At 48.2% G+C, this 26331-nt stretch overlaps 9 protein-coding genes across 9 annotated transcripts; 2 read left to right on the forward strand and 7 right to left on the reverse strand.

The window, feature by feature from the left end:
- Positions 1-442: 442 nt before the first annotated feature.
- Positions 443-1408, reverse strand: N7516_000502 (uncharacterized protein; the record flags this gene model as incomplete). Its single annotated transcript, XM_057213224.1, has 2 exons — positions 443-1124; positions 1179-1408. 2 exons carry the CDS (start codon positions 1406-1408, stop codon positions 443-445), a joined length of 912 nt encoding a protein of 303 aa, XP_057075107.1.
- A 675-nt stretch (positions 1409-2083) lies between these two features.
- N7516_000503 (uncharacterized protein) lies at positions 2084-2772 on the forward strand (the record flags this gene model as incomplete). Its single annotated transcript, XM_057213225.1, has 2 exons — positions 2084-2241; positions 2304-2772. The coding sequence occupies 2 exons, from the start codon at positions 2084-2086 to the stop codon at positions 2770-2772; spliced, it is 627 nt and encodes a 208-aa protein (XP_057075108.1).
- A 1628-nt stretch (positions 2773-4400) lies between these two features.
- On the reverse strand, positions 4401-4886 carry N7516_000504 (uncharacterized protein; the record flags this gene model as incomplete). The annotated part of the gene is made up of 1 exon (XM_057213226.1): positions 4401-4886. One exon carries the CDS (start codon positions 4884-4886, stop codon positions 4401-4403), a length of 486 nt encoding a protein of 161 aa, XP_057075109.1.
- Positions 4887-8297: 3411 nt separating this feature from the next.
- On the reverse strand, positions 8298-9687 carry N7516_000505 (TLC domain-containing protein; the record flags this gene model as incomplete). Its single annotated transcript, XM_057213227.1, has 2 exons — positions 8298-9503; positions 9568-9687. 2 exons carry the CDS (start codon positions 9685-9687, stop codon positions 8298-8300), a joined length of 1326 nt encoding a protein of 441 aa, XP_057075110.1.
- A 648-nt stretch (positions 9688-10335) lies between these two features.
- N7516_000506 (sugar porter family MFS transporter) lies at positions 10336-12165 on the reverse strand (the record flags this gene model as incomplete). The annotated part of the gene is made up of 3 exons (XM_057213228.1): positions 11847-12165; positions 11550-11750; positions 10336-11479 (listed from the first exon to the last, which is right to left on the reverse strand). Exons 1-3 carry the CDS (start codon positions 12149-12151, stop codon positions 10336-10338), a joined length of 1650 nt encoding a protein of 549 aa, XP_057075111.1. The 5' UTR covers positions 12152-12165.
- Positions 12166-14790: 2625 nt separating this feature from the next.
- On the reverse strand, positions 14791-17703 carry N7516_000507 (uncharacterized protein; the record flags this gene model as incomplete). Its single annotated transcript, XM_057213229.1, has 3 exons — positions 14791-15376; positions 15431-17311; positions 17369-17703. The coding sequence occupies 3 exons, from the start codon at positions 17701-17703 to the stop codon at positions 14791-14793; spliced, it is 2802 nt and encodes a 933-aa protein (XP_057075112.1).
- A 1177-nt stretch (positions 17704-18880) lies between these two features.
- N7516_000508 (uncharacterized protein) lies at positions 18881-21088 on the reverse strand (the record flags this gene model as incomplete). Its single annotated transcript, XM_057213230.1, has 1 exon — positions 18881-21088. The coding sequence occupies one exon, from the start codon at positions 21086-21088 to the stop codon at positions 18881-18883; it is 2208 nt and encodes a 735-aa protein (XP_057075113.1).
- A 784-nt stretch (positions 21089-21872) lies between these two features.
- Positions 21873-23196, reverse strand: N7516_000509 (Spg1/Tem1 GTP-binding protein; the record flags this gene model as incomplete). Its single annotated transcript, XM_057213231.1, has 4 exons — positions 21873-21971; positions 22050-22124; positions 22175-22467; positions 22527-23196. 4 exons carry the CDS (start codon positions 23194-23196, stop codon positions 21873-21875), a joined length of 1137 nt encoding a protein of 378 aa, XP_057075114.1.
- A 342-nt stretch (positions 23197-23538) lies between these two features.
- Positions 23539-25586, forward strand: N7516_000510 (ribosome biosynthesis protein RRB1; the record flags this gene model as incomplete). Its single annotated transcript, XM_057213232.1, has 4 exons — positions 23539-23546; positions 23660-23973; positions 24039-25299; positions 25357-25586. The coding sequence occupies 4 exons, from the start codon at positions 23539-23541 to the stop codon at positions 25379-25381; spliced, it is 1608 nt and encodes a 535-aa protein (XP_057075115.1). The 3' UTR covers positions 25382-25586.
- Between the last annotated feature and the right edge of the window lie 745 nt (positions 25587-26331).

Raw genomic sequence — 26331 nt, forward strand, 5'->3', positions numbered from 1 at the left:
GTAATGAATGAGCTAATTTCTACAAGAGGAAGGAGGACAGGAAAGGAAAGAGCGAGGAAGCTTCAAGGCATTTGTTTACTTTAAAACACAAAAGGCAGGAGCAAACCTCCTAGCAAGAGCTCTCAACCTTTACATAAAGATGTAGAAGTGTATGTTGACGCGCTTTTATTCAATATGAACGTGGGTATCGTGAAGTCCATGGCCATCTTGGGCATCGGAGGGGTTGGCCTAAGAGCCTAGTACATTTTCCAAATCCAGCAAATCGCAACCTAGTGGATGCGATCAGTATGGTCATGACGTGACCATATTCATATAGCCAATTTAGATCAGATGCGGCACATCAAGCTTACGCAGCAGCTCTCAGCATCAGGTGGAAGGGTTTGGGCTACAGGGCAGTGTCGGTCAGACATCTATCAGTTGTAGACCAAGTTATTATGGCAACTCAGTTTGTCCGGGTAATGTTATCCTCGCCGACTGCCGAGAAGACAAAGGGAGCAAGGGTGTCCAGGTGTGGGCCGAATTTCGCAGGTGCAGTTCTCGCAATGACGCCAATTGCAGCAATCAAGTGTCGACGCTGCACCATGGAAATGTTGGAAGACAATATTTTTGTCAGATTGGACACAAAACCGTTGAGCTGATTGTCGGAGAAGTGGAGCACAAGCGCCGAGATGGCTGTTAGAGCGCGCTTAGTGACAACAGTTCCAGCCGTGTCGTTTTGGATGATGGCCATGACGGAGACTTGGAGAGCAGCTAGCTCTGACTCCTGGAGAAGAGGCCCAAAGCATGTCACGACCTTGATGAGCACATCGATGGCATCACTGCTGAAGCCCCGCGATGGATCCTTCTCCATCATGCTCTTCACCATTGAGCCCCGCCGCCCTGTGTCCGAGGGTGTTGGCCCGGTCAAACGGGGGATCAAGACCTTCGAAACTGCCGAGTATGCCGTAATCGCATTTTGAGATGCAGGCTGACCTGACTGGGGACGAGGGAGGGTATCGACGATGACGCGAAGAGCAGTGTTGGGGACAGATGTGTCTATCGTCTGGGAGGCAGTCAGACTGGCTAATTGCTTGAGGAGAGGTGTAAGAGATTCAAATGGCAAGCGAACAGCGAGAGGACCGAGACTGGTTCAGGTTAGACATTAGCAAGACTAGAGGGGAATAGCGCCCAGGACGAACCATTTGAGGGCCTGGTTCTGCACGTCGCCGTGTTGATCGTCCAGGGCCTTCAGCAGACCTTCTGCAAGATTTGTTGATGTGCCACGATCGTGAGAGAGGAATGAAGAGTTCGGGTTGGTCAGGATCCCATATAGATCGTTCAAGGACATGTATCTCAAGTCGGCGTCGGGGTCATCAAGCTTCGATAGCAGAGTGAAGATTGTCTGCTGGGTAACCTGGCGGTCAGCCATATTGATGTGGTTGTGAGTGTTATTGAGAGATGGGCACAAGTGAAGTTGTGTAAATGTACGTAGGTAACCGGGGAGAGCTTGCTAGCTTTTGACCAACGCCGCAACGTGGGGTGTTGACACCTAAGGTGTCAATTATTTGTAGCCTGAGGCAATATATTACAACTACTCGATAACTTTATATTTTCTTATTAGCATAAACTGTTTGCTTAGGACTAATGCATATATAGTCATTCCAAGGATATATCAATGAATTTGATATTAAATACTTGTATGTTCTCCAATTACTACGTATTTGATCTGATAATCAGATAGATCGTTGAGATGATCCACATATCGAACGGGTCCAACATCCAAGAATGCCAGCTCTTATCGATACCATACCGAGGTATTAAAATATGTACCTTATGTGTCTTTTACAAGTACAAGTTACATTCCAAACCACCAAAGCTAATTGTGTTTTCAAGAACCGAATACCTGACCCAGCCACGTCCATTACATCACCAAGCACAGACCAACTCGGAAACAACCAACAAGTGGTCTTACGACGGGAACCTTGGAAGCTCTGGTTTTGTACGTAGTTAACTTGACCCTGTACTCTACTCTCCCCTCAATCTATCACACTTGCCATATTCTCTATCCCTTCCACTCTATTCGTACCCTGGTGGCTACTACACAATGGTATTTGCACGCCGTTCAATCTTCCGTGCTGCGACTGCAGCTCAGTCCTTCCGCGCCGCTCCAATTGTCCGCCAGTCTGCCCAGCTTCTCAGTCGCCGATTCAAGTCTACTGGCGGCAGCTATGAACACGGGTCTACATCCAGCGACTTACCTTGGTGAGTTTATGTTCTTGCTTCCGAGCAATTCGACTTAGTTTTCTAATTACGTCTGATTGTAGGTTGGCGGCCTCTGCTGCTGTGACCGTTCCAATGGTCTTTTATCTCTGGCCTTCCGGTTCAGATGGACATCACGACGCTCACGGGGACGCGCACGGGGACGCTCACGGGGACGCGCACGGGGACGCTCACGGGGACGCTCACGGGGACGAACACGCGGAAAGGGACGGCGAGGTAGAGGAGGCTTCCGAGGAGAAGCCCGCTGAGCCTTCCTCTGAGACGGCGCCAGAAAAGGAGGAGACGGGAGTTGAGGAGAAGGGAGCTGAGGAAAAGGGCGAGGACAAGGCGGATAAGAAGGAAGAGTCCGAGGAGAAAAAGGAAGATCCAGAGGAGAAAACAGAGCCCAATGAGGAAGACAAGGACGAGAAGCCCAAGGACGATGACACCAAGGAAAACGATGACGACAAGAAAGATGACTTTAAGGAGGGTGCTGGAAAGAGTGAGGACAATGAGCGCGAGTCCAAGAACTAAAGATGCCTTTGTCTTGAGCGGCCCCAGAACCAAACCCGTGGATGATGTTTCAACATGTTAATTTTTGATGTCCTTGCCCCATACTTATGTACCTATACCTCTACTAGATGCGAGATATGAGATACCAGCCATATTTACGTGTCAAATAATTTTTTAACGATAGTTTATTGCTCATTCTACCGGCTTGGTCTAATGCTAATGAGGCATGGGCATTTATATGGAAGCATGATAGTTGGCCGCTTATACGACCTCAGCATTTGATGATGCAGGGCTAGATAACACGAAAGTCAAATTGGTTTTATACACGTATAGCAGTTCTGATTAGGATCCTGTTGTGATGGCTCTCTGGTATTCCTTGAAACGTCTTTTTAGATGGTCGTTTTGAGATAGTCAATTGCACATGGGATGCAAGCCTTGTATACCCGCTGATACTCATATTCAAGAGATCACTCCCTCTTCTCTTTGCAAGGTCCATGAATGGCTATCTCGGGGTGATGCAAGAGATGAGTGATGAGTGGAGAAGGCGGAAATTCGATTGAAATACCCGCGCTCTCGTGCATTTCACTTTCCTCACACTATCGATCCTTGGCTGCTTATGCGGCCTTGTCATTGTCTCTATGTTCTTTTGGCCTAGCTAACTAGCCAGCGGTCAAACGCTCTTATGTAATTTCCAGGTGCAGCCCTGGAGCAGCCTGGGTTCCCGTCTGGATTACATAGAACCAGTTCCAACACCACGTGACACACAAAGCCCTTTGAACTTCAACCGTAGTACCATCAGGGAAGGAAGTTCAATTCGCTAACTGCGCTTAGTCGGCGTATGTGACGCGGATGGTGACATCAAATCCGGCGGCGAGCCGCATACATCGGACCTTGCCTATTCCCCCAGTATCTAACATAGTCACCACTAAGGAGCTCCTAGTGCCAATGTTCATTGGTGGTAATACATCAAATCACTAATAAGCAAGTTACAAGTCTTGGTGGATTGGACATCGCAATAAGTAGAGAGCAGATAATCCAATATATACCCACCTAAAGCCTACGCGAGTGATGGATCTGAACAATTGACAGGTGTCATGTAAAGAAAATCCCAGCAAATGAATTCGAGATGTTGATAGACGCTGAGGATCATTGGTTTAGATACACTATTCCTGCTGATGGCCAAGCTAGTTGGACATAACAGAGAGACCGAGAGACAAGTAACGAAAAGCACAAACTGAGAACATTTATGTGAATAGGACCAGGCTAACTCACAAAGTTCGAACTGTATGGACATATTCAATGATAAAACCCAAGCTAATCATACCTACCCTCTATACAATTCAATTCAGATTCAATTCAGATTCAGTTCAGATTAAGATATAGTAAGAAATCGTCAAGAGTATAAAGAGCCCAATTGATATAGTAACTATTCATTTAACTAGTTAGTTATAGATTCAACAATGGTACTTGTGAAGTGAGAGTGGATCTAAATTATTGCCTGGAAATATAAACCAATGAGAGAGTTATGTGTCGGTGGCATAACTCAAATCCGGCTGGTCACCCATGACACCCCAAACGTTCTCGACAGCCAACCACTGAGAATGGGCAGTGTTGCTGTTGTATTGCTGGATTGACATCCACTAAGAAATTCACGGGTCGCGTTTAGAGGCATTGCAGCTTGCCACAAAAGCCGGGAAGGTGACTGGATCACGGCGGCGCAACATATTGGGTTTAGTCATGGACTTGACCGATTCGGCGCGAAGTAGATAGATCAAGATCTCATCGACAAAGAAGGGAACATCGATAAGGAATAGAGCATCTTCGTCGGAGAATTTCGCGAGGCGGTTGTAGAAATAAAGCCATGCCGAGAGATACCAGGCAATCTCGAGGTTGTTGTTGACGATTTCCTCTGGATCTAAGCCAGGTTTAAGGGAAAGTTCGAGGTTATAATCAGGTTGGGATTGCTGCAGAAGGGATGCCAATTGCTTGATGCCTTCTATACAGTACTCAGGGACCGGGCGGTTGTTCAGCTTGTATCGTTCGATGATTTCCGCTAGCTTCTCAGTCTCCGTGATAGCAAATTTGGTGACGATTGGAGCCCCATCCAACGAACCGAATGGCTTGTCCATCGTCATGGCGAAGTGATTACTTAGAGCAGCAGTGCAAACGAAAAAGCAAGAGGACGATAGACCGTTAAGCGTTTAGGAGATATCAAGTTTGACGAGAACAGAGTGGTATGTGATATTTATGTAAAGAGATGGCACTGTCCTTCCTACTCGTTATTATATTTATAAATTTATATTCATGGATATCCTATTCATTTGTTATCAATATCTTTCCTGTTTCATATCGCTTGGATCTGTGAATAAATGTTAAATTAATGCATTTCTTCCCTACGGAGTATACTATACCTTGTAGGCATTGGCTGTTCTGTAGATCGTAGCCTTTGGCTCTAGACTAGATTACCATAACTGGGGAATTGACTATATTTGCAATTGTGCACTCTTGAGAAAGAGACCAAAAGACTTGATTTTTCACAGACAATCAATTCAACCCAGGTTCCAAAGGCCTAAAGTTATTCTTGGACATTGAAATGTTCTGATATCTCCAACATTTATATGAGATCAATCCGATCATAATTACGAAACGAGGTGAATACGCACCTCGGAATGTCACGGACTATAAGAGATCCAGGAAGGTAACAGCAGCATAGAAGCTCCACATTATAAATGGGAGACGAGATCAAAATTTTTTCCTTTCTCTTTTACCCCAAAGCTTCACCATTGATTCCGACTCCATCCAAAGGTATTGGGTGCCGGTGCCGGCTTTTATCCATCGCTCTGGTCATTCCCTTCTTGGGGTCCTCGCTGACCTTGATCTTGTCTGATTTATCCCAAAATAGGGAACAAGCTGTAAGAATCCCTTCTAACTATATCTTGGATAAAGCTCATTACTAATAATACTCGAATTTTAGGGAGCAGCGACCTCCATTATCGCACTGGCTTATGGAAGACTCAAGTCCCTCAAATGCCTCGGCACTCCGAGGAATCCGGAAATGGAGCTCGAGTACTTCGTATATTGCAAGTATAGCTCGGCTAAGTTCCAACCACCCCCAGACCACTCGTTCCGGTGGCCCGATGAAACATTTTCAACATTGCTCCGATTCTGCATTGGCTTCTCGTATACCCGTCGACCATATTTGGTCTCGACATTACCACTCTTTCCGATGAGTTCCCGAGAATCAGAACATGGAGCTCCGATTTTTATTGGCTTCTCGTATGCCTGTTGGCCTTGTTTGATTCTCTGGATGGTGAACTCCCCGGGAATCAGAATATGAAGCTTCGTTTTCTATTGACTTCTTGATACCCGTCGACCTTGTTTGGCTTCTTGTATGCCTGTTGGTTCTCTGGATGACCACTCTTTCTGGTGAATTCCCGGAAATCAGAAAATGGAGCTTCGATTTTTATTGACTTCTTCATACCCGTCGACCTCGTTTGGCTTCTTGTATGCCTGTTGGTCTTGACTGGTTCTCTGGATGACCACTCTTTCTGGTGAATTCCCGGAAATCAGAAAATGGAGCTTCGACTTTTATTGACTTCTTCTTACCCGTCGACCTCGTTTGGCTTCTTGTATGTCTGTTGGTCTTGACTGGTTCTCTGGATGACCACTCTTTCTGGTGAATTCCCCGGGAATCAGAAAATGGAGCTTCGATTTTTATTGACTTCTTCATACCCGTCGACCTCGTTTGGCTTCTCGTATGCCCGTCGGTCTTGTCTGGTTCTCTGGATGACCACTCTTTCTGGTGAATTCCCCGGGAATCAGAAAATGGAGCTCCTATTTTTATTGACTTCTTCATACCCGTCGACCTCGTTTGGTCTCGACATCCTCCGCGTGTTCTAGCTTTGGCCAATTCACCCCGAGCGGCGTATCTGGATCATTTGGATGCTTTGAGACCCTGGTCGAAACATCGAAATCCGCTGTCTCAAGAAATAAACGCGAATTAGGCAACTCGTCGACCGATTTCAAATACAGCCGCTGCTCCAGCTAAAAATACGACTGTGTCTGAATTACCCATCGCGGTGGCCGATATTCGTCCTTCTCTTCTGTCTCAACCTTCGTATCGAAAAAGGATGAATCAAAGCTTTAACCCGTGAAGGATCAATCCATTTGCTGTCATTTGAAAATGACTATCATTTGAGCTGTTTCTTTTCTTTTTTGTCTTCAAGGTTTTCTGGGCCTTGAGTCATCCTAAACATTATCACCACATTTTCACTTCCTGTTCCAAAAAATGACTGTTGTTGCGTCCTTGCATTTTAGACTACTTCGATCAATATGACACTGACTTGTATATTTGTTTGCTCGGATTCAAAGTGAGATGAAACGTTGAAACGTAATTTCCTTAGATCCATTTCAACAATCAATATTTATGTCTGAATGATAGACAATAGAGATTGGTAGAAGTAGTGTAGTATATTGCTTTTTGGTTTGAGGGTAGGAAGCTGATATGTAATTATCCCCTATCGTCATCGCCCCGAAGCTATTCAGTATAACAGTACCTAGCACGCGGCAAATAAATACGGATGAAAATAGTTGCGGCTTTAGCTTTATAGAATGAATGATGAATGGTAAGCGGTTACAACAGTAACGGCATTAGACTCGGCAATATGTAGTGTTAAGACTAACGGATATTTACCTCAAGGCAAGGTGAAGCGGTGATGTAGGTAGTGGTAAAGGTGAAGAGTGGAGGAGAGAAGAAAATACATTCATCGCTAGGTCTGGGGGGGTGCATGATATTCTGTATGGTGGGAATAGCTTCATTACTTTGGGTACTACTTTGCTTAATAAAATAATAAAACACCTGACATTGATTGTAGTTCAGGTGATTTTACCAGTTCAAAATAAGGCACCAATAATCCATTTTCAGGCATTTTAAGGCATAAACTAGGCCAAAAGTCCATTGGCCGTTATATCCCTTTGATGCCCTTTGCAACCCCCTTCAGATATCGTCTTCAGATATCATGTCATGTCGCTGGGAGTAATTTTTCAAATGAAAGTAAGCTTGACTAAGTTGATATATATATATATATATATATATATATTTGAGAGGTTTCTTTAAGTTCTTTTCAGCTTGTTATCACATACATGGATTCAAAGAAAGACCGTTGATATGCAAGCGACAATATGTTATAAAATACAGAAGCACATGAATGCCAACAGAACATTAAGAGAATGACAATCTAGTAAAAATTAGTTAATTCTTATGCTCGTCAAAAAAACAAGCGCCGGCGCCCGCTCTTCCAAAGGGCTATCTAAGAGGCACAGCCAATGCACCAAACTCAGACCCAGCTTCAACAAATACATTAACAGCATATCAACACATCAACACATCAACACATCCAGAGGATCATCTGGTAAGCCACCCGTTCCAAAAAAAAAAAAGTATAACTATAACACGGTGAAAATTCCCGGCTTGGATGCCTGGGTCATCGATTGAATGGTAATCGATTTAATGATAATCGATCGAAATCCAACAGAAGGCGCTCGGCTTACGCCTTTCTGCTGCGAGTCCGTGGACCACGCTGTTCAGCGACAGGCTCGCCGTTGATCAGAACCTGGGGTGCGTGGTTCTCCTTGCTGGTCTGGTCTGCACCAGTGGCAATTCCCTTGGTCGCATTGACAGGCTCTAGCTCTAGCTCTTCCTCTTCATCCTCACTGCGCTCATCTTTTGTGACATTAGTGAAGAGGTAGTTTGACAAGATGCGCAGGATCAGGAACAGCCAGAACAGATTGACAGCCTGCAAACTGGCAAGCAGCGCAAAGGTGATATATTGACTGATCCAGCACTTGTACTGCTGTGTCTCCCAGTTCAGTTCGAATGGTCCAACCGTGCGGAACTCAGTCAGAACAGCCCAGAGGATCTTCAGGTTCAACACGTGACGCAGGTAAATCCACCATCCAATGAACATGGCGAAGTAGGGCGCAGTGATATATGCATCCAGATAATTGAGCGTCTTGGAGGTGGCCAAAAAGAAGTCAGAGATATCGTGGGTGATGTACACCGCCAAGCCTATGTAGGTGAAATGGAAGCGGTAGCTCAGAGCGATAAGAGCAAGCGTGATGATATGGTGACCAACAAGCTCCTTAAAGTCCTTACGAGGCTTCTCCAACTGCAGCATCAAGACAATTGCCTGCTGGGCCCAGTAACTCGCCTCGAGCAGGTAGTATGCCTTGAACAGACCCTCGTGCTCGCGGTGTGGGAAACCCTCAAACATCGCCGTTGTGTTGAAGTACCAGATAGTCGACCGCTTCATCACGTACAGACCAAACGGCCCAAACACAGCGAAGTAAACTGCCGTATATGCCTGCTCCATGAATCGCGCCGTTTTTCCCTTCCCGCGGATACCGCACCACACAGCAAATGGCCGAATCATCTGCTGCATGATGAATTCACGGGTGAAAGATAAAACGATAGTATAGAATGCCACAAAGGCAATGTCCTTCTTGCCTTTGCCGTACATGATGGGTCCGCCGGGAGTCTTCGGGGGTTGCGGGTAGGATAGGAAGATGGCGCTGTGGATTGGGTTCGAGGTTGTGGGGTTGATGGCGTACAGCGCGACCAGGAAGAGAATGACGAGAAGTGGCAGGAGCCATGTGTATCGCAGACAGGTATCGGCGAACCGGTGGAGGAGGGAGCGGGCGCGACGCCGTTTGGTATGGGCCTTGGTGGCCTGTTTATGTGCGCCATCAAATTGCTAGTGGGATCGCGAGTTAGTAATGGGGATTGGAACCCGCAGGACGACAATTTTCAATGCGTACCTTCAGACCTGGTGAGGTTGGTTCGATCGGGCTCACTTCATTCATTGTGGACATGGCTGGTGCACTGGTGTCACCTCTAATATCCACGCCCAAGGCTGAACTTTTTCGCGGGCGAACCATGACGAGATTGTAGGAAACTCGAGCTTGGTACCCTTTTCGGACTCGGGGGGGTGTTGGAGTTCAGGTGCTCCAATGGAAAGAGATGAATAGGAGGAAATCGGTGTTCATAACCGGAACAATCGGAAAGAGAGAATGGATCGTGAAAGACGATCCTGCTTTTTTTTTTTTTTTTTTTTTTTTTTCCCTCCAGGGGTGAACTCCACCCACGTTGACCAGACAGCCTTCACAGCTCCGATCGGAAAGTCTTGGCAATTATTTTGTTTAAGGCGCTTTTCGGATTGGACAAGTATCTAGTTATGGGATATAACTATACAACATACACAACACAACATACATCCTGGACTGGTTTAAAATCTATTTACGACTACCAATCAGAAGGTCAATACTTGCGAGACGTGGACGAGATGTCCATTTTACGATTTAGATACGAGTACGATCCTACAGTTCCAAATACGAGCGAATTGAAGTGGATAAAAAAAAAATGTCAAGACTAAATTGGTGGATATACGCAATTTCCAAGGTTGTTGAATCGTGTTACATTTCATCATATATCGACATTGACCATGTCCAACCAAAAAGAGAAAAGGAAAAAGAATTATAACGGGGCCATGTGACCTCCCCGTTTTATACATGTACTCAACACTTAAACTATGCGTCGACAACCTCAGTGTGGGCAGCAGCACGCTTTTCAGCACCCGCCAGCTTCTCACCAAGAATCTCAACATCACCCGACTCGGCAGCGATAGTGCGCTTGGTATCATGGGTAGTCTTCCAGGCCGGGGTACCGATGTAAGGGATTCCATGGGGATCCTCGAAGATCTGCTCAATTTCCTCCAGAGACTTACCAGAAGTCTCGGGGAACAAGAAGAAGACGTGAATGATCATGGCGACCAAGAAAACACCAAAGATGATATACGTCTGCCAGCGGATCGTAGCAAAAGCACTGGGCACAAACAGACCAAGCGCTGTGTTGAAGGCCCAGTTGAACGAGGTTGCCAAAGCAACGGCCTTACCACGCACGCGCAGAGGGTACAGCTCAGGAGGGTATACCCACGATACGGGTCCCCAGGTCGGGGCGTACGACGCCACAAACAGGTACGTGCATGCAATCAGTCCCTTGGCAGGGGCGCCACCGAGAAGCATTGATGCCTCGGCCACACCTTCGATACCGCCGTCCACAATCACGCCATACTTGGCCATGATACCGGCGTTGGCGAACATCCAGATCATCATGAAGGTAGCGCCGATCAGAAGAGTAGGACGACGGCCCCAGCGGTCAACCCAGATCAGGGCGGGAATGGTCATGATCACGTTGATGATGTACTGGATGGAGGAAGCGAGGAGGGTGGCATCGCCCTTGTATCCGGCCATCGTGAAGACATAGGTGATGTAGTACATCATGACGTTCATACCGGTCAGTTGGGACCAGATTTGCGTCCAGATTCCGGTCATGGTACGGTGGATCATTCTGGGCTTGAACAGCTCGAGGTAGGTGACGTCCTTGTTCTCGCGCTCGAACTCGCAAATGTCACGGATCTCTTGCATCTCGGCGATCACGAAGGGGCTGTTTATGTCGCCCTTGCCGTGCACTAGGCCAAGTACCGACTGGCACTCTTCCCAGCGGTCCTTGCGGGCCAACCAACGGGGGGACTCGGGGAGGATCATCATTCCGAAGAAGAGGAGAACGGCAGGAACTGCTTGCACACCCCAGGGGATACGGAAGACCGATTCGCTGTAGTTGTGGGAGGTGGACTCGTTGCCATGTCCGATGTAGGAACAACCGAAGGAGATACTGTGAAACGACAAAGTCAGCTACTAATTTCCCTTTCGAATGCTAAGCCAGGGGTGTGTGTGCCACATACTAGTACATGATCAGAATACCCCAGGTGATGGCCCACTGCTGGGAGCCGACGAGACGACCACGCTTGGAGGGAGGAGAAAGCTCCGAGATATAGACAGGGACCTGAGCGGACTCAATTCCGACACTGAGACCGTTGATGATACGTCCGGCAATGAGCATACCCATGTTCTGGGAAGCGCAGACAATAACGGAGCCGATAACCCTGATAGAAGGTTAGCCACAACGGTCCAGCACCCAACTGTACGGCGACGATGCCACTATGCAACCCATTCAACCATGCAACCATGCAACGACTTACCAAATAACACAACCAACCATAATAGCATACTTGCGACCAAGACGATCCGAAATGAAACCAGAGATGAGAGCACCGAGCCAGGAACCACCGGGCATGGCAGCGGTAACACCACCCTGAGCCAGGGAGTTGAGACCACTACATATATCGTCGTCGTTGAATGGAGGGCCCCTAGGCCCATGATTGAAATAACACTTATAAGCTGGGGTGCCGATAATGGCTGACATAGACGAGATATCGAAACCGAACAGTGCACCGCCAATGACGGACACCGCCGTGATAGCGTAGAGATTCCCCACGACAAACATGGTGACTGTTAAACCCAAGCCGAGGGAAAAATGATGGGTTAGAGGAAAATAGAACTACAACCAAAACCGAAAATGGCACGAGGGAAAACCTTGTACTTAAATAGATTGCATGTCGGGAAAACTCTTCTCTACAGTAAGAAAGGCACAACTAATAAAAACCACCCGCATGCATTATAGGTACTAGTGTTGTTCTGTTCTGTTTTCCCCGTGCATCCCCACTTCCTTGTCCCGTGTTTGGGATGTCTGGGGAGAGAAATTAGCGTAAAATATGTGACCGTTTTTGTATAATAATAAATAAGGAGACAATAAGGAGATATTAATATTGTACGGAGTAGGAGAGTTACAACAGAACTTATGCCAAGACTCCGCTTGCAACTCTAGTTTACCGTTATGAACTCTGATTGGTGGAAATTGAATTATGCTTACCCACCCCCTCAATGGTGATTGGCTCCCAGTCTTTACTGGGATCCGGGGAATGAACCAGCCACAAATTCGACGCCGAACAAAGCCAAGCGGTAATTAAGAATCCCCCGAACACGGCATCCGTGTTCGGGTGTGTGTGAGAGGGAGAGTCGGACCTCTATAATCGGCACGGCAGTGGCGTTTCTAGGCATTAGAAAATAAATACATGAAGACACGCTTCTGGAAAATAAGAATGTGGTTCTTGTAAATCAAATAAGGGTCAACGTGCATACGATATACCCCGTACTCCGTACGGTTTTCAAACATCCCCAGACCTAACCCACAAAAATATTTCGTGGGCACTAATCATTTTCCTGTTAGGAAACAGGCCTCGGTATCTTACGGGGTATGGGGGGTTATCGCATATTCTATGTAATTAACCGAAAGTGTCCACGTCCAATAAGACAACGAATGAAAAGAATATCACTTCGACCGGCGACCCGAGCACATAATAGTCCGGGGCCCCGTCTACGGCCATTTTCCCAGAACGGGACGGTCCACGGCTTCTTGTGAACTTCAGTGGCTGCCGTTCGCCGAAGTGGACTCGGCTTGAACTCGGGCTGCGGTAGTCTTTTTCCTTTTCTGGACCAATGCTGGCAATTATTGAGGTCTGTGTTTTTTTTTCCCCCTTGTGGCTTTTTTGGTCGTTCGTTTGCTGCAAAGTAAATTGTGTTTCAGGCATTCGGTCTTATCACTGGCTAACTGGATCGAGGGTGGATTCAATAATATAAGTTTTCCACGTTGTGAGGTTCATAATCATCTAGATTTTCGAGTCTGTTCGCATCGTCTGATGTGACATCCCCCCCGCGTGGGAAAGATGCGGAGGACTGGGGAAATCCCATTTGCGCTCACCGAGACAACATCCCCCCAACATTCCCCCAATATTCCCCGTACTTTTTGTTCTCTGGAGCCTGATGCTTAGCGCAGATGGTCTCTCACATGTTTTGTACACATGGCTTTTGCATTCATCTTCAAGCCACTTACATCGATGGTGAATTTTAGAAGGCCCGTTCCTCCCCGCCCCCTGTTATTACACGGTCCATGGTAATCAAGTTAAGGGTCCATTCCAAGGATGGCCAAGTATAGGTTCTTACTTAACTCCGTCCTCCGTATTCTGTATTCCCCATATAGACAGGGCATTGTCTACCGGGTGGGGGCCTTTCCTATCTGGGATGCTGACGCTTTATAACACCGCTCAGGCTCATCTGGGCTATTGTACATAGAATCACTAAATAGACGTCATAACGACGCACAGACTGATCAGAGACTCTTTCCAAGGAGGAATGTATTCCGATTTCGACACCCAAATCTTTGTTTGTATTACTCTCGGGGAATATATGAGCAGACCAGTGATATATCGTATGTACAATAGACCCAACCTAGGGCATGAACAACGGTCGAGAGTTTTTCTGTGAACAAAAGAACACGGGAAATTATCGGTTCTACTGGAAACAGGACCCGGCAGATTTTATATTAAGCTTGCGGGTTTGCATCTATCTCATTGGTGTGGCGATCGATCGAATTCCACAAAATCTTCGTCCTTCCTTTTACACAAAGCACTGGTATTGGATACACTCAATCCCTTGGTGGAACCTCATTAGCTAGTTAACTATTTTGTATGTTGTAGAGTTTGGAATGCGTTAGGAATCTTTGCTATTACCCCAAGCTCTTTCGTTACCTCCATCCCCAATCCCCTACGTGAACCCTCTTTTCTGCATCTCGACCACATATTCACCCATTGCAACTTGAGCTGTTCGTTTTCTGACTGACATCACAACTCTTGACCTTGCCCACAATGACTTCTACCACCAGGTTCGTGCCGGGGTTGGTGAATCGCATGCTAATTCACCCGTCAAAGCGAGGTCTCGTTGAAGTCCAGCTGATTCAGTAATATGGCATTGGAGAGCCACGAAAATATGTAGAAATACATGGAGATGATTGCATGTGTAAGACCATTGGCAAGATCGAAAGTCATTTCAGGAAAATACAGATAATTCTACCTCGGGCAATATTGACATCCCGACAATTAATATACAAAACACCCCTCCGGACCTCATTATGTACACGAACGTGACTTAATTAACATCACCAGCTCCGATACCCATGAAGTACACAGCTGTCAACCTCAGTCGACGTTGTTACCAGAGAGCACCGTGCCACTTCTGCCCGATAAGACTTCAATTGTTCTCCGGGTTCTCGGGATCATATTTCCAGCGGCGGTGGTTCTCCTCAATCCACCACTTAGCGACATGGGCCGCCTCGCTAAGCCATTTCACGGCCTCAGGACCATGTTCCTTCCGCACAACGTCGACCAGGAACAAGAGTTGGAGATCTTCCAGGGGATTGAGCTCAAATGGATCGGCCACGACATCGGTGAATCGCCACTTAGCGTCGGGCTTAAGAGGCACGACCAAGCGGTAGGGCTGTGCGGCCGCTCGCATAGTGAACCACGTTCCACCAGGGTTCATCGTGGAGAAGTGCCATTCTTGTTTGCCGTTGTGCTCGGGGATGAGTGCGCGGATCATCGATTGGCCCTCGTACAGTGGGAGCAGATCTTTGATCACCTTACTCGAGTCCTCGTCAATTGAGGATGTTTCGACGAGAAGATCGAGGATCGTGGGGAGAATTTGGGTGGAGAGGACGGCATTATTAACTTCCAGCTGGGGCAGCTTAGGATGCGAGAAAAATAGCGGCACGTGGAAATTGCCAACGTGAGAGGAATGCCAGGCAGTTATTCCACCGTCATTTGGAAGTGATAGACCGCTATATGAAGTTAGAGACTAGAGAAGTAGGCTGCGAGATATAGGCATAACTTACTGGTCACCAGTCATCACAAGAAGGGTCTCATCGGCAATACCGGCATCATCAAGAAGTTCCAGGATATCGGCTATCCACTCATCCTGGTAGGCCATAGTGTTTAGGTATCGGTTCAACTTCTCGTTCCGATCATTCGACAAATCCCCCATCATCTCCTCATAATCACCAGGTTTATAATACGGAGTGTGTGTATTATGTGTTAGATGGCTAAGGAAGAGGCGAGTGTTGTTCTTCTTAGCGTCATCAATGACATCCCGGAGATAATTCTTCAGTAACTTATCCTCATGGCCATGTTCCTCTTCCTCTTCTGTCTCGTCTGGGATGTATTTTTTACCATCTGCATCGATTGTTCTCTTTGCCATGATATCTTTGTAACCCAGGGCAGGATGAAGCATATAATGCTTATCCCAGTCGTCGGGGTGTGACTGCATCCACATAGTGTGCCACGGCCAGGAAGTCCAATCATCTGTCTGACTATCGGTGTCTGCCTGACTACTAATGTTTGGCTGCTGGTTCAATGCCTCGAGGATATGCGGCAAGCAAGGCTGGTAAATATCGTGCAGGTATTCGAGGTTGGCCTCGACGGCCATAGGATTCACTCCGCACACAGTTCCAGTAATACTCTTCAGTGTATAAGTCCCGGACGTGTAAGCGTTCCTCGCACTGATACCACCATAGGGCTTGGGAGAATCATCCCCGTCCTTACGGAACCCGGTCTCAAATCCGGTTAAACGCTCGGCAGTAGGGGTGAGCTTAGTGAGCCTATCCTGGACCTCATCGGGGATACCGTCCGGGTAAGATTCATTGATGTGCTTCATGATGTAAGAGTCTGAGCGGAAAGGCCAAACGTCCTGTCGAGTGCTTTCAAGCTTAATGAGAATGACATGCTTAATCTTCACACTTCCGTCGTGGAGAAGTTCACGTATAGGCTCCAAAATATCGTTCTGAAGGTTTGGCGTGTGTAGGGGATCTTTCAGTGGGTTGTAATGTTCATACACATAGTCAGACTTGTCGTGCTTATTGATACGGAAGGGAGACCAATCCGGGAAGCCATCTGACGAATTGTACGAAGGTAACCAGTCAAATGTGGGAAAGGAGTCCAGAGCGGTGTGGCCTTCCAGCCAGCTGAAATCGGCCGGTAACGAGGTGGAATTTCCATTAGCGGGACTTGATGGAGCACTTGATGGAACATTTGAAGAAGCACTTGACGGAATGCTTGCTGGAGCACTTGTTGGAGTACGTGATGGGGCGCTTGATGGTGCACTTTTCGGGGCACTTTCAGGAACGGCACTTTCAGGAGCGGCACTTCCATTCGCCGACGTGGGACGTTCACGAGCGGGCGAATATTCGTGGTTGCCGAATGGCGCGAGAGACAAAGACTTGGAAAGATAACTGTAATCCGCACCGCGTGGACGAATACAACTAAGGAGTATTATGATCACGCCGCACGATATGGCGATAACGCGCTTCAGCAATGACCGGCTCTTCTTTTGCACGGGTTGCTTTTGAGGTACATCCAATTGCGACACGGAGTCGGTGTCATTGTGACCCTCGTCATAGTCCTCAATTTCAATCTGCTGATAGGTCTCTGGATCTGCCGAGGCTTTTTGTGGAAGACACCGGCGGAAAGGGGCGAGCAAAAGCGAACCCCAAATCTCCAGGAAAGTTTCGGTGGCTTGGAATAGACATGGCGTAGCGAAGTACGCACCGACCATAATCAATATGTCGACAAAGAAAGCGACAGTCAACATGGACAGAACAGTTCGGGTAGCGGTAGTGCGATTGTCCTCGTGGGAACTTTCCGGTTTCCGCCAGGGGATCTCCGCGCCTGTATGGGCATAGAAGGAGATATTGGCAGACGTCATCGACGAAATATATAGACTAGGGTGCGGTTAGCGATTTACTATTTCTGTATTATAAATCCAAACGATAGTTTACCTGAATAAAAGAGTTACAACGGCGGCTACATTCTGACCAATCCGCGATTCAAAGGAACGTGTCAAGTAGCACGCGACCAGAATAATGAGGATATCCACCAGGAAAAAGGTAGGGCCCCACGGGAGGAGGGATGGGACCTCTAGCGATGTGAGATGGACGCAGAGATGGAAGCATTTGGATAGTATGAGAGAAATGAAAGTGATGGAGAAGAAATATGTGCGAGAAGCGTCTAGGTAGAGCTGAGGGGATCTGGCAACTTTGAGGGCGAAGAGGGCTGAATCCTCAAGCTGCCCACGGAGGGAGAGATCTCCCGGGCGATGCAATGAAGATTTCATGGTGCCAACAACACCCTCTGAAGGGAAAAGGAGAAAAATTGAAGACAGAAGCTGATAAGGGAGAAAAAGATTATAACTTTTGGGGAAATTAAAAAAAATAAGGGGTCCCATAGGGCGGGGCAGACACCCGTGGACAATCTTACCAGTTCATCCTTTAACGGGCGGTTCAGCTCTTTAAGGCAGGTGTCCACGTGCGGGAATACCCTGAAGAGGTAACCTTGGAAAAGTCAGGACTCCACCTGTGGATAATTTAAGCCAATCAGAAAAGGGGATTAGATTGTAGACAAACAAAACAAAGTAAGCAAAGTAAGCAAACATCTTATCATCATCTTATCAATGACACCACCACTCATACATAATATAATGTATGTCGTATGTAGTATTCTCGACCTTTTCTCAAATGACACAATCTCATAAATATCCATCTTCCTTTAGAAAAGACATATTGACCAAGGGCCCAATCAGGTGAAAAATTGCCAACTGAAATGTAATTATTATTGGTGGAGATTGTCATTGAGCACTAGAACCGAAGGGGAAAGCCGAGACCTTCCAAGGTTAGGCCCCCGTATACATGTCCCCGTATACATGTTGAGTTCTATCTCACCTAAGAGCAACTTTTCTCCTTGGTTGGAATATAGGTATTAGGGCTACTTCCAAGGTACGCTTCCAAGCGGGAGTTAGATAACAGTCACTTTTCAGCAAAGCTCTATAGTTAGGGTGAACATTCATGGATATTACAATCATATTTATGCTATTTCCCAAATGAGCCGAGCTAATTGACATTCCCCTCTTTCAGCCTTGTCGTCAAATTGCAAATATATTGATTGATCCACATGGGACTGTGCTTGGCACACATAAAATCCGGGGTACCTCCTTGCACAATCGTTCTGACCAAGCGATCTTGCATCCAGCGGGAGAAAGTACAAGTTACCTTTTCCTCGGTTGCTCTTTCACACTGATATATACCGCTTCCATCGCATGTAGTACTTACCGATATGGTCCATTCTACCTTTTCTCTATATAATGTTAAGTCGTCAGCCCACAAGGCAATGGCCCACATGGTATATTTGATTAAGATACACCTGAGTATATGCACACCCCACGAACAAGGGTCAACCCACCAAAAGACAAACATTATATTAATATTAGAGCACCAGCCATGGACGTAGACTACAATCTACCTAACCAGCTCCCACTCAGCAACATAAGCCCAAGCCATACCAACCCGGCCAACCTTCTCCTGGAACTCCTGCGCCGTAACGCCACTAGCATCCTTCCGATCCCCAAAGCTAGTCAACACAGCCAAGTGCAGCTTCTGACCCGGCGCACCGAGCATACGCGCACTGGGGACATCAACATACCAGAAATCGCCACCGCCCGCGGGTCCGGAGCCTGATACGTGCGTGAAAGGCAGTCTGTCGTCCTCGCGTCCATCCACACCATGGATCATAAGCAGGAACAAGCCTGCATGCTGGATGTGGCTGTGGCGAGCGAGCGTCCAGTGAGGACAGGGGAGACCGAACTGGAAGCGCATTGCACCCGGCGTGCTAATAGAGATGTGCAGGCCCTGTGGGTGGAAGGTCTTGCGGCCGATGGTGCGCTTGTCGGCATCGCTGTAGACCTTTAGGCCTTCGACACCGTTTGGTCGCTCTGGGTCTGTGAGGATGTACTCTTCCCAGGTTAGATCGGGATGGCCATCCTCGCGGAAGAAGTGGCGTTTGTTTTCGGGGAAATGCTTTAGGCCGAACTCTTCGTTCGGGATTGAGAACATCGCTGGTTCGAACCGTTGCTTGTATGGCTGTCCGGCGCCTTCTATTGCTCCCGCGCCCCAGCAGGAGTCGATTAGTTTCCACCGGCCTCCGTCAATTTTGACAGCGTTCCAGGCGTGGTTGCCTTCGTATGGGGGTACCGGGACCCCTGGAGCAAGAGCTTCGTGTCCGAAGCCTTTGCCGTGGCCGCCGACTACTATTGCCTCTAGACCGGCGTGAGCGGCTAGTGCTGCAAATAGTCCTGCGTAACCTTCGCAGACTGCCATTCCAGATGCCAAGGTACTGGCTGGTGTGGAGGGCTTCACACAGTTGTTAAAGAAGGAATAGGTATCGTAGAAGATGTTATGATGCAACCAGGTGAATATCGCGCGTGCTTTGTCTGTCATGGATGGGAACGGTGCTGTCAACTCATTGGCCAGCCACTTCATATCCTGCGTGGGAAGTGATTCGCGAGGATACCGGGCTGCATGGTTATCAGGGCCGGAGAAGTCCCGACATACCAAGCATTCGGTGTCTGATGTGGGAGGCGGAGGGTTGGGAGATACAGCTGACCCATTGAGACGTGGTTTTGAAGCCAAAATTTTGGATAGATCCGGACGGGAGCCAAGTGGAATAGGTGGTGGTGTTCCATTGGGGGCAGTTGTGCTGGGTTTGGGTGGAAATGTTGGACTTGTATTACCAAACCCGAACTGCCTAGCATCTTTGATTTGAGCAGCTGTTGGTGGAGGAGGTAATGTCTTCCGAATCGGCAGGTTGGTGCTCAAGTCACCACCAGTTCCATTTGTGTCTGCATGTACCCCGGATGGGCGGCGTGGCGGCAGTCGAGGCACCGGGGGTTCCTCTTCGGCTTCATACGGTGGGGGTGGCTGGCTAGGATTTGGAGACGAGGTAGGCCGTGGAGGCTGTGTAGGGCGAGAAGGTTGACTCGGCCGTTCAGGCCGACTTGGAGGAGAGGGAACGGGCGGCTTGGACCCCGGTAGTTTGGCGGTCAATCGGGCAGACAGGCTTCCAAAGCTCCTTTTGCTACTGATCGTAGGCCGCGGGGGCGGTTCCAAACTAGCTTGTTCCTTCGGTCGGCGGGGAGGCAGCTTAGGCAGTTCCGCCTCGCCCCATGCAGGTGCCTTGATGCGATTGTTCCCAGTGGAGTTTAGCAAGGTTGTCGATGCGCCTCGTCCCGCAGTTGTAGCTGTTGACGTTGTCGAGTATGACGCATCGGATGTGACCGACTCAAGGGAGGGCCGGCGCTTTTGGTCCGTGGGTCGACGCGGTGGTAGCGCAGGACGAGCTGGTGTGGGGGGAGGTAGGCGATCTGATCTTCGCGTGGGCAATGGCGGAGGGGCTTTTGGCTTTGGTTTCAATTCAGGCCGGAGAGTTTCCATTGGAGGCGGCCGCAGGACCGGCCTCTGGGTTCTCTCATCTGCGGGTTCATTTCCGACAGATGCTCGATCCACCACGGAGCCGACTGCATCGTATGAGGGAGGGTTGTTGGCTGACGCGCTCCGTTCGGGGGTTGGGCGGAATGATGGTCCAGGGCCTCCCGGTGGGCGGGCCAGTTGCGACTGGTTGAGGGCAGCGATCCGCTGTTGGATAGAATTCAACTGAGGATCTTCGGCCATGATGCCTGGGCCTATATTGAGGGGAAAGTCGAGACGTGTCTAGAAGAATTAGACAGCTCGGGCTTGGGTACCTCGTCCTTGGCTTGGCGGGGGCGAAAGTAGCCTTGTTCGGCACTTTGAAACGCTTAGGATAATTATCGCAAAAGTGAGTATTGCTGATAATTGATTTCAACTATCGAGTCTCGAGGAAGACAGAAAGATCAGTACAGATGAAACAAATAAACAAACACAACAACAACAACAACAATAGGAGGCTCAACTAAAGAGGGGTCAGCCCTGGGGCCATGTACGGAGTACCCATGGGTCCATATCTATATTTGGAACTTTGTACGGACCACTACACAACATATATCTACAATATAGTAAAGCCCTCAAGGCATTCCAAACAGAAGAGGTTTGAATGTATTTCCAGAATATCACGATTCGGGACTCCCAAACGCCTTAAAGCCGGTGAAGCCCTCATCTGGAACAAAAAAAAAAAAAGAGGAACACTAGGTACATTTAGAGATGAATGAAGGAACAAGATGAAGCAAAGAAAATGACAAGGAGAAGGGTAACAGTTAAAAAAATGACAAGCCTCGAGATCTCGGACTGATAGCATGCAACCTGTCCAGAAGATCCCGAGACCGTGATACAGACATAAGAAAGGTCAAGTACATCGTTGGAGAAAAGAAAAGGGAAATCCACAAAGTGGTAAAGCAGCGAGGGTAGAGGGCCAGCGTCGATCATCAGCAGCGTCACTTCGTCCCAATGTACATCATCGTCAGGGGAAAACGGGCAATTCTTAGACATTCTTGTAGAGGAGCAGGGGCTCGCCAACATTCTCAATCTCTGGAATGGTACACTTCAGATCGAATGCCTTGGCTAGAACGATCTTGAAGATCTGCAGTGGGTCAGCACGTGTCTCATCAAACTTTTGAAATATACCGAGCAATATAGGGTATGGACAATTACAACGTACCTTTTGCACATTGATGCTGTGGCTGGTGCTGCTAAATATCAGACTAGCCTTCATCGCCTTAGCAAATCGCTTGGCCTGCAAAAATGTTAGTTTCTGTGGCGGTATAGACGAGAATCACCAAGTACCTGAATAGAGATCTCCTCCTGATCTTCACGGGGGAAGTTCACAAAGTGATCATATTTGGTGCCCACCAGGAAGGGAATGGCCGTCTTATTGAAGCCACGTCCCTGGCGATACCACTCCTTAATTGAGTTCAATGTACTCTTGCGAGTAAGATCGAACATGAAAAGAATTGCAACGGCGTCATTACAGACAAGTGGCAGCATATTAACAAACTCGCGCTGGCCACCAAGATCCCAAATTGAGAAGGTGATTTCAGTGTTGCGAATCGAGATTGTCTTTTCCATGAAGTTAACACCTAGAAAAGTTATTAGTTAGAAAGAACAGAGCCACCGAACGAATAAAACCCCAACTTACCTAATGTCTGGATGTAATCCTCATCCCAGCTGCCCTCGACGTACTTGACCATCAAACTGGTCTTTCCGATCTGCGCATCGCCTACCATGCCAACTTTAATCACCACGCTGTTCTTATTAGCCTGAGAGGCTTGGCGCTGGCTGGCATCCTGTTGCTGCAACTGGGAAACACCAGGGGCGCGTTCCGGGCCACTGGAGAGTCCAGATCCGGGCCTGGAGTTGGGAACAGGTAGGGGGTGATGGTTGAGCAATGGAGATGAATTCTGCCGCGACTGATCGGTATCTTGGGCGGCATATTCAGGGGCAGATTGATGAAAGTCGGTCGACCGGGAGTGGTAATGCGCCTTTGAGTCACTGTTATAACCAGTGTTGATAGCGGCGCGGCTGATTGTGTGGTCGGAAGCCGGCTCTTCGATATTGACCATGACAGGTGCCGACTGTTCCGAAGGTTGGTCGATAGGTTTTTCGATAGGTTGTTCGATAGGTTGTTCGACAGGTTGCTCCAGAGGCTTCTCGGGCGGAATCTCCTGTCCCTGTCCGTGTACTTGCTCCTGCGCCTGTTCCGTCTGATCCTTTGGGGCAATCTTCTCAGAGTCCGCAACGACAGGTACAGCGGGCGCTTCCACCCCAGGGGCAACAAGGGGATCCCAATTAGGCTTATGGAACTCCATGGTGTTTCACGATCGGTATTGGTGTAGAAGTCAGAGATGCAATCTGTCACACAAGTCTCAAATGTCAGGATATATGTGTGGGGATGAAAGATTTCAGGAGGTTGACTAACCAATATCACAAAAGGCTGAGATTCCAGCACAATCTAGCGAGATTGCATATGTATTGACCCGAGGGATTGTTTTAAGAAAATTGAAGAAGCCGAGAGCAGTGTTTATTCTCGGGAGTTCAAGCGGACAAGGGTTGTCCCTGAGTAAACAGAGCGAATTGAGGGGGGTGGATGGGTGGGTTTCGATGAAAGTCCGAAGCGAAGCAAACAAATTTAGGAACCAGGCTGGAAATGAATGTCCAAGTATGTAAATTCTAAACAGCAGGGCCCAGGCACATCAAATAAGAACGTCAGAGCATCTCCGGGACCTTCAGCTCGAGGGCGGGCAACTGTGATCTGACACTAAACCACGATAGGTTTAGCGCCGCTCCCACGCTGTTGCCAAAATTTACGGGAAAAAAAAAGTTCTTATCGCACATCCCCCTCCTCGGTCTCGACAACTCTTATAATTATCACTTTTCCACGGATTTCAAGATGTCTAAGAGAAGTGCTGATGTGGATGAGCATACCGCCGCCCTCAAGGCTGGTGAGCGGCCAATTGCAGATGCCCCAATGGACGCGGCGGGGGAGTTCGAAGACGAGTTCGAGGATGAATTCGAGAGTGAAGATGAGATTCTAGAGGCCGGAGTGGATGGTCGCCCAGATGCTGAGCGCGAAGAAGAAGAGAAGGGTGCGCTTTATTTACCTGAATCGCTAAATCGGTTCAACTGAACTGACCATGTTTAAATCTTATAGAAGCTATGGATGTCGACAAGGAGACTTTCATTCCTGGACGAACAAAATTGGCTCCCGGAGAGACACTATCCCCCGATCCCTCCACCTACGATATGCTTCACACACTCAGCACACCATGGCCATGCCTTTCCTTCGATGTTGTGCGTGATTCGCTCGGTGATAACCGCAAGACCTACCCCGCTACCGTCTATGCCGTTACTGGTACACAAGCCGAGGGCTCCAAATCCAAGGATAATGAACTCATGGTGCTCAAAATGAGCGGTCTGAGCAAGATGGAGAAAGAGGGTGAGGATTCAGACAGTGATTCGGATGACGACGACATGGGCGAGCCCATTCTCGAGCACAAGTCAATCCCGCTTGGCTCAACGACAAACCGCATCCGTACCCACCAGACCCCCTCCCAGTCCGGTGACTACTCCAAGCCCCCGCAAACCCTTACCGCGACTTGGCTTGAGAACTCGCAAGTCGTCATTCACGATGTTACCGCCCACCTTTCCAGCTTCGATGTTCCCGGTACCATTCTTCCCCCTTCGGCATCTAAGCCTCTTTCCACCCTGCGCATGCACAAGACCGAAGGATATGCATTGGACTGGTCTCCACTCCAGCCTCTTGGAAAGCTGTTGACCGGTGACAATGACGGATTGATCTATGCCACCACTCGCACTGAAGGTGGTGGCTGGGTTACCGACACCCGGCCCTTCACAGGCCACGCTTCCTCGATTGAGGAACTGCAGTGGTCCCCCAACGAGCGCAATGTATTTGCGTCCGCTAGCAGTGACGGTAGTGTTAAGGTTTGGGATGTGCGATCCAAGTCGCGCAAGCCCGCCGTGGATGTCCAGGTCTCCAACACCGACGTGAACGTTATGAGCTGGTCTAACCAGACGGCTCACCTTTTGGCCACTGGTGCCGACGATGGACAGTGGGCAGTCTGGGATTTACGTCACTGGAAGCCCAATGCCGCAGCACCTTCCGCTCAGATCACGTCTACCCCCGTTGCATCATTCGACTTCCACAAGGAGCCCATCACCACTATTGAATGGCACCCCTCAGACGACAGTGTGGTGGCTGTTGGCTCCGCAGACAACACTGTCACACTTTGGGATCTTGCTGTCGAGCTGGACGACGAAGAAAGCCGCCAGGCTAACATGGCGGACATTCCTTCGCAACTGCTGTTCGTGCACTACATGGAGTCTGTGAAGGAGCTCCACTGGCAGGCACAGATGCCCGGTACGCTCCTGGCGACCGGCAGCAATGGATTCAGGTATGTTATACTCTTGATAATGAGTGATGAACCAAGCTAATCAGGTCCGTTTTATAGTGTTTTCAAGACGATCAGTGTCTAAACGAAGAAAATGTATCTACGCTCCGACTAACTCGGGAATTTCATGTGCCATGTCTTGCTCATATACCATTCGAATTCTGTGGATTTTTTGCTCCTCAATATCATTATGCTCGGAGTTAGACCCTTTCCTTCAGATGGTTAGGGTGGGTGAACAAAAAGAATTTTGTCTTTATATCTGCATAGTAAATAGACACATTTCTCGCGACACTTTACGATTGCACTCACACCTCCGAGTCCTCCGAGTCAATGAGGTTGATATACATCCAGGGCTAGATAATCCTTCACATTCAACAGCGGAATTAGATCTAGACAATTCCGCCTTTTTGGAGGGGGAGGGGCAATCTGCAATGCCAAAGAAACATCAGAGCAGGTGCAGCGGAAAATACTTGAAAAATAACATATCAACACTACTTCCACGGATTTACCCAGATACGTAACTCATTATTCTCGCCTATTCACAATTTCACAACACAGATCAAATGTACAAGGCATTAGCAGGGATAATCTACACCTATGCAAAGCCACTGCGCAGGATGGGCCGTGCCAGATCGCCAATGCGCCATTAAATACTCCGTACTCGGTACATACTCCATACATGTACATATGTGGCCTTTGTGTGTGACGTGACCTAGTACATCTCCCATGTAGCCAATGTAGCCTTTCGGCGCCCCGAATTAGCCTGGGGCCGAGTCGGGTGCGACGAATGGCCCAGTCGGTTCAATGATCTCCCAGGGCTGCGCTGGTTAGTGGTGTACGAAGTAGCCGCGAATGCATTCTTTGTTATATATAGTTAGTGTTTATATATAGTGTTTTTTTATGGAAATAAATCAATAGCATTCGGAAATACGGAATAAATAAGTAGTACAACATGTACGGAGTACTTCGTAATTAGTTAGTTATACGTTAGAGTATTGGGAAGGTGTTGGAAGATCGACCCAGGCTGAGTATTGT

This window comes from Penicillium verrucosum, assembly GCF_028828655.1.
Source record: "Penicillium verrucosum strain IBT 35672 chromosome Unknown utg000001l_segment0_segment0, whole genome shotgun sequence".
NCBI lineage: Eukaryota > Fungi > Ascomycota > Eurotiomycetes > Eurotiales > Aspergillaceae > Penicillium > Penicillium verrucosum.